The sequence below is a fragment of the Mchenga conophoros genome, linkage group LG1, assembly GCF_057382185.1.
Source record: "Mchenga conophoros isolate Kocher_MC1m ecotype Shallow Benthic linkage group LG1, M_conophoros_male_GT1.1, whole genome shotgun sequence".
NCBI classification, from domain to species: Eukaryota; Metazoa; Chordata; class Actinopteri; order Cichliformes; family Cichlidae; genus Mchenga; species Mchenga conophoros.
Genome location: NC_140526.1, coordinates 18,458,764 through 18,466,178, shown reverse-complemented (window position 1 = coordinate 18,466,178; position 7,415 = coordinate 18,458,764). Strand labels below are relative to the sequence as shown.

The following is a 7,415-nucleotide window of genomic DNA, read 5'->3' as shown; positions in this document are numbered from 1 at the left end:
AATGGCTAAATGAGCTCCTCAACATGTCCTCAGGTTCTCCAGAGGCCTGGTAATGAACTAATCATTTGATTCAGGTGTGTTGACCCAGGTTGAGCTCTAAAACCTGCAGAACACTGGCCCTCGAGACCTAGAGTTTGACACCCCTGTTCTATGGAGTCTTGCTAATGACCTACTTATGTTATTCGGGTGTGCTGCAGCAGGGACACATGGAAAAGTTTCAGGACACCGGCCCTCAAGAACTCGAGTTTGCACCTGTGGTCAAGAATTTGCTACATAAGATTGTTTAAGTTATTGTATAATATCCTGTAGGTTCTTTGTAAAGTCACATTTCAGCAACATCAGTGTTTTGCATCAGTTAAATTTAAATGTTTTTGTTTTTTGTAATTTTGCCATCACTCCACTGATTTTATTCAGCTCAGTTTTAATTTCTAGTCCTATTAAATAACTCAGGATCTTTTTTTTTAATTTAATTTAATTTATTTTTATTTATTTATTTATTTTTAACATTTTACTGAAATAATTTTTGCAGGCACAGAAAACTTTGTTGGTCCCAACTCCTCGTCTTCGTACAGGCCTTTTCAATAGGATTACTCCACCTGAAGGGGCTAGCAAAGAACAACTACGCATATGTTCTTCCTCTCAGGTATAAATGTACTAATGTTTGCTCTTATTTGTCAGCATTGTCATTCCTCTTTAAATTCCCAATAATGATAATTAGATTTTCTTTCTTCTTTCTTCTGAAACCTTCAAACCATCTCCAGGGTGTGAAAGACTTCAGTGTACCTGTTGGCCTGGATGCAAAAATTAAAATTGACCTGATGGTGGTTGGTTCTGTGGCGGTGTCGGAGAAAGGTGACTTATACACCATGTCACGATACTATTTCAGTTTCATATTGGTAACCTAAATGATTTATGATTGTGGGAGAGCAACAGAGCAGTGAATTCAAGACCAAGTTTACCATACATGCACTAAAATATATAAAATCTAAAGAAAATGCAGTACTCCTTAAATAGTAGTTAGAACCACGTGTGCAATTTACTGTCTATTATTGCAGAATAGACAATATTTTTTCAGTTCAAAGTGAAACAATTTTTTTCTTTATTTTCATATATACAATAGTAACACTGTTGGATACTTATATTAAACATGGCCAAAGTTTCAGCCAATGAGTTTAGGGTATATATAAGCCAGCTGAAAGGTGGCTTAAAGGAGACGAGTGAAAATGGTGTCACAGAGATTATGAACGGAGAGACTGCAGCAAGGTTAGTTTAGTCAACTGTGCTGCAGTCCAAGAGGAAAACTATGCTGCAAATGAGCTCAATAGGTCTCCTTGAACCTCTAAAGGTGGAAAAGGCAGCATGTGCTGCAAAACCTGCTTTTTCAAGCATGAATTTACAATTATTAGCTGAGTAATGAACAACATAGTCTGTTATTATATAGCGATTCTCCTAAATCACTACTTGGGTGATTATAAATTGTTTTATGCAAGGCTTGTTTACTACACAGTGGAAAATGATGAGAGGCTGTGCTGACTGAAAGCAGAATGGAACAAAGGTATCGTGATTGCTGCACGTGTCTAAGCCTATTGAGGCACTTCTGCACACTCTGCCAGCATAGAGGAAAAAGAGCAGAAATAAGATTGAGGCAGATGCACGTAATCAGATCCCTTCTGCTTATTGTGGCTTCTCCTGTGTTCTTCCCGCCATGTAAATTGTCTGCTAACCGCACTCCATGGTGATCCTCATTTCTAAAATGCCCAAGATAACTCATGCAGTACTGCAGCGAAACACATGTTTTACTGTAAGGCAGTATAAAGGAGTTTACAAATCTCCAAAAGGATTTCGTAAACTGCACAGTATACGTTTTTAAATTAAGTTTCCCTCTCTGCCTTCCGCTGTAGGCTTTCGGATTGGAAAAGGAGAAGGCTTTGCTGACTTGGAGTATGGAATGATGGCTTCAATGGGTGCCGTGAATGAGTCTACTGTGGTGGTTACTGTTGTCCATGACTGCCAGGTTGGTTTGCGCATTCAGTTTGATCTCACTGAGCAGTTCAAATGTTTTATGGATCTTGTTTTGCAATAAGCAGCTTGTCCCTTTTTACAAAGCTAAAGAACACGTTGGTATTAAAATGAGGAATAATACCGTTTTAAATAAAGATGTGCAGCTCGAACTGACATGAACAGACATAGTTTAGAGTTTTTTTCCTCCCACTTGTTGTTTCAGCATTAGTAATTTGAATACTTGAGGAATAACTGTGCTTTCAGGTGATGGACATTCCAGAAGGTCTAATGGGAAGTCATGACCTGACTGTAGACTACATCCTCACACCGACCAGAGTTATTAAAACAGATTGCCAGTTGCCTAAGCCATGTGGAATCATCTGGAATAAGGTAACCTGAGTGTGCTTGTTTTTGCTTTGTGTAAAGCATAGTAGTTATTTCATAGTCAACTTGATTTTGAGAGGTCAAGGCTGGCCTGACCTGATACATGTCATTCCTCGTGTCTCCCCTCAAATCTCTGTGATGGATTTATCTAGAAGAGGGGCATACAAAAAAGCGTTCAGTAAAGCATAGCTGAAAGTAACTGATTTGAACACTGGAAAAATTATGACGTTAATGCCTTTATCTATGAAAGACTTAACATCTGTGATTAATGCTTCGCTCTTAGTATGTGGATTTCCATTACTGAAAAATAATGTTATTGGAAAAATCCTGCACCTTTTAAAAATGTTTTTCAGTCAATAATCTGATAATATGGATGTTCCAGTAAGATGACTTGCTCTGAAAGTATGTTTTTCATGAATGTTTGATCAGGTCTCCACCCCTGTTGTCATTCAACATAATGAAACCGGCATTTAGAGGGAGAATAAATGCCCAACACTAAATTTAAAAAAGGGAAAAAAAAAAAAAACAACTGAAGTTTTTGTGTTCAGAAAGTATACATTAGCTTGTACTAATCTCTTCTACAATTTAGGACAAGACGAGATATGACACTAGCACACATGAGTCTTTATAATTACTTCATGGGATCAAATATTAACATAGAGTTTATAGGAAAATGCGCTGCTTTGGTTACATGACAAAAATGTTGCGTTTCCTTAGTAACACTGCCCTCTAGTGGACACATAGAAAACCTACAGCTCACTGGAGGACGGTCTATCCAGCATTGTTTATTCTTCTGAGTGCACTTACTGTAATAATGCCATTTTGCCAAAAAAAAAAAAAATTCCAGTTATTTTCTTTTTTATTTCTTAGAAATAAAAAAAAATAGTTTTAGTTTTTATGGATGGTGTGTACAGTGCACACTTATGTAAAATTGTTTACTTTAAAAAACAAACACAGTTAATTAGTTTGTTTTATCTTGGGAATTTTACTGATATATTTATAGTGCTTTATCAGTCTTATTTACCACTCATTTCACATCATCGTCTGTATTTAAATCAGCCTGGACCATAAACAGCTTCTGATTTACTGACAGTGGCACAAAGATGAAATGTGTTTTTCCTCTTGATAATTTATCTTTAATTAGACATAGGTAAAGGTTATTTTTCTTATGTGGTAAGTTTGTGTGTAACCTCTGGGTTCCTTACAACATGCATATAAGTAAACAGGACCCAGTGACCTCATAGACAGGAAGGCCGCGTCTGATCATCAAAGGCTTCTCTGCCCAGCCACCTTGGCTCTGCAGGGGCAGGGGAATGACGGGTCAAACAGGCCAGTGTAAAAACAATAGGTCCGTATATCCTTTACAGGACTGGTCAGCATCAAAGTCTGCCAAGACACTTGAAGACCCAACAAATCAAGATAGCAGTCTTTATTTTTAACTGCTTGGGAAGTGAAATATCCTGCTGGTATTAAGATGGTTTTTAAGCATGGGCTGTGAGGAGCTATCAGCTTTCTCTTTATTATGAATAGGTGCATTGCATCGGCCCTGAGCAGGTCTGTTTGTATGCTGTGTGAGACACATTTTTTTCGTTTCAGCATTACTGAGTCTGTCCAGTTTTGTCTTCAGCTGGACACAGAAAAGCTGCAAAAGATCCCCATCCTGAAGAAGCTGCGTGCTCTTGAAGAACAAGCTGGAAAGGATGTAACACTGGGGGCAGCGCCTGTTGCGGCAGAAGCTGGTCTGCACGCCAGTCAACCCAAAAGGCAAACCAGACGGAGGCTGAGGCCAAACACACAGCAGGATGCTGAGGGAGAATCCAGCCAGGACTCTAGACTGGAAAAAAGAATAGCGGGAGAACCAAAAGCCAGACAGCATCTGACTAGAATGAATAAAGAAAGCAGAGGAGACGGCAAGGCAGGTAACGAGCAAGAAATTGGCAAGACAATAAAGGGAAAAAGTAGAGGGAACACAAAGGAGCAGGTCCCAGAAGAGGGTGGAAATGAAGTCAAATCTCAGCGTAAGCTCCATCTGAGTGTGACAACAGTTTATCTGGGAGGAATCCCTGCTGGGCTGCGTGTTAGTGAGCTGAAAACCGCCCTCCGAGAGAGGGAGGCCACTCCACTGAGACTCACCTGGCAGGGAGCTCAGCACAGGGCCTTCCTGGATTACAGTGACCCCCACTCTGCAGATCAGGCCCTGGAGGCTCTGCAGGGGCTCGCTCTCAATGGTCACAGTCTGCAGGCTGAACTGGCCAAGAGCCAGCGAGGAGGCAGGAAATCTGGACAATCCAGTAGAAGACCAAAACCAGCAGCGGCTCCGAAGTCTGAAGTATCAGCACCAGATGCTAAGAGTGATGCCACAGAAAAAACTGAGCAGTAAAAGCAGTAAGAAATATACCTAATGTAATGCTTAAGTTGTTTACAGTTTTGGACAACTGCAAACACCATAAAAGGAGTTGATTGGTTTTTTTTTTTTGCTTTAAAAAAATATGAACAAAAATGTGATTTATTAGAAGAGAACATATTTGAACCTAGCAGGCATGACTAAATATTAACAACACCTGAAACTATGAGAGTAGTGAACCTTGTGCTGATTTGAATCCAGACAAATTCTATAACGACTAAGATTTTGCTATATGCTCTGTTAAGTGGGCTACAGGAGCTTTCTTTCTTTAAATTTGTCCCAATCGTTTTCTCTTCAAAGTGCCTTTATCAGAGATTCTTAGAAACACAACACTCATTTTCTCTTTCAGTCTACAAACTGCATGCAGTGCTTTTGCTACCATACAATAATTAAAAAAAAAAAATAATAAAAAAGGCTAGTGCTTTTTTTTTTTTTTTTTTTTTTTTTTTTTTCCTTCTCAAAACTAGCTGTCAGTATTATCACATCCATGATGTTGCCAGACCTGTTTGTCTGCATCCTACTTGTTTAAAAATGGGTTCGTTTTGTTCAAAATGGCACCTGCGTGTGGCAAGTCACAACATTTGATCATTTGAGTCACAAAACTGGGAGTAAAATATAACATTTCATCATCTAACAAAAGTCTAGCCACGCAGGCTTCTACCTTTGACCATTTTTGTCTTTTTCATTGTCCAAGTTCATCCAGATTTACAGAACTTGTGAACAGACTCCAAGTGTTTAAAGTTTAATGAACTTTAATGAGACTACAGAAATGTAAAGAGTTTACAAATAACCGTGACTTAGTTGTGATTTTCTTGGCTTGATTGATTTGTACATAACACGGGATTATTGGATAGTCTCTACTACTGTATGATTTTCTTTTTTCTCTTTTTTTTTTAACCATGAAAATCTAAAACAGGCAGATTACAACGATAAACAGGGGAAGAGCTAAAGGCCTCTATTGCTGCTGTTCTGTTTTCTTTGTTTTTGTTTTGTTTTTTAGCTAGCGTTCATTTTTACAGTTATATTTGCACCATTATAGTGACTAAATACAAATTTATTCATTGTATTTGGTGTGGTTGGGCCAGTGAGAGAGTGATGCTGCCCTCAATATTAGATAAATTTGCTCCACATGACTTTACTTATTTCTTCACTAAAGCGTTTGACTGTACCCGTTAACACTGAGTGTCTTTTTATGAAAAACAAACAAAAAAGAAAATTGATGGATTATAAATGTTCACAAGGTTTTGCAGAATTTGGAGATCCGACTCTGAAGTTCCCCACCACCTCAAACCATCGTTCTCGTGAAGAGGCAGAACTATGTTGTTAGTGGTTAAATATGATATTTCAGGCCCGTTATTGGATTTTCATAAAACTTGGTGTTTCACCCAGTTGTAACATATAAAATGCCAGCTTGTAAACTTGAAATAGTTTTAAGCTTAAAGAAAACTTTAAAAGATTAATTCATTTTTGCAGAGTGACATTTTTCTTCTTCTCTGTTTGGAAAATGTGTCTGTTAACATTACCTTCAAACTTCTGTAAACCCAAGTGCTAGATAACCTGCCCAATGACTCTATTTTTTTTTCTTCTGTTTACACCTGTCTCTGTAGCTGCACTGCCATTACCTAAGAAATTAACCCATAGATGTCCTGTTTGCACTAAAGTCTTGGCAGGATTGGGACACAAGCAGTGTGTCTGTCTGCACAGTACCAGGCCTCTGGCTTTTTATGGAGCTGTCATCCAGCCCTGGCCAGGGAACAGCTGTGGAACGCCATCTTTCTCCCTCAGCCCTCCAGAGCACTGAACCTTGGCAAATGTCATCAGTTTGTTAATGCTCTGTTCCACTGCTGTTAAGCCTGCTTACCCCTGTGCTCAATGGCATGCTCGTTTTACTGGGGTTCAGTCAGTGGTCATGTGGTGAGATTGCAAAGCGTATCACTGTGGAGCATGTTACATCCCCTTGTAAAGATGTAGTTGTACACACAAACATCAGCAAACATGACTTAACCGTCAAGATTAAAGAAGATAACAAAAGGCCTCAAACCGCAGTTGGTTTACTTAATCTAAATCACAAGCATGAGCATGGGATTAATCTACACTGACTGTGTTGATGCACTTAATAGATTGTACCCACCATACTCTTACATTAGGAACAACTTTTTAAACGCCATAAATGTTGCTTGAAACTTGAAGAAATTTAAAATAAGAAACGACGTCCGGATTTTTTTTTATTTTTTTTTAATGATTTGCGGTCATTCAGATGAAAAAATTGCCAAATTGGTTTTAAGCCGCACAGACATGCGTGTTTGTGAATGTCGAAAAACAACAGTTATAATTAATGGATCAGAAATCTGATAAAGAAAAAAAAAAACGTGTCCCTTATAATAATTTGCATCTGTAAAATTAAAATATTTTGACTCTGAGATAAGATAACCAGGATTTTACACAGTACAATACACGTTATGCGTATTATTTATGAGTACTTTTAACTGCTTATTATTTTTGTCTTTGCAGTATCATGAGTGGTATATCTATTTTATGTAACAAAAACAACTCATTTTAGATGAGAAATAAAGATGTTCTTCTTTATGAAAAATCGGCCCTACTTTTTTTTTCTTTTTCATTTTCT

General features: G+C 38.1%; 1 protein-coding gene across 4 annotated transcripts in view; it reads left to right on the top strand.

Moving 5' to 3' along the window:
* Window positions 1-7,382, top strand: part of mthfsd (methenyltetrahydrofolate synthetase domain containing) — an 8,939-nt gene extending 1,557 nt beyond the window's left edge. For 3 of the 4 annotated variants that reach the window (XM_085268480.1, XM_085268488.1, XM_085268503.1), the window contains 5 exons: window positions 530-643; window positions 762-852; window positions 1,902-2,014; window positions 2,266-2,391; window positions 4,013-7,382. In XM_085268480.1, the coding sequence (XP_085124606.1) occupies window positions 530-643; window positions 762-852; window positions 1,902-2,014; window positions 2,266-2,391; window positions 4,013-4,765 (1,197 nt within the window). In that variant the 3' untranslated portion in view covers window positions 4,766-7,382. Of the gene's footprint in view, window positions 258-529; window positions 644-761; window positions 853-1,901; window positions 2,015-2,265; window positions 2,392-4,012 lie in introns of all 4 variants that reach the window. The other variant, XM_085268495.1, reaches the window with a different exon arrangement.
* Window positions 7,383-7,415: the final 33 nt, after the last annotated feature.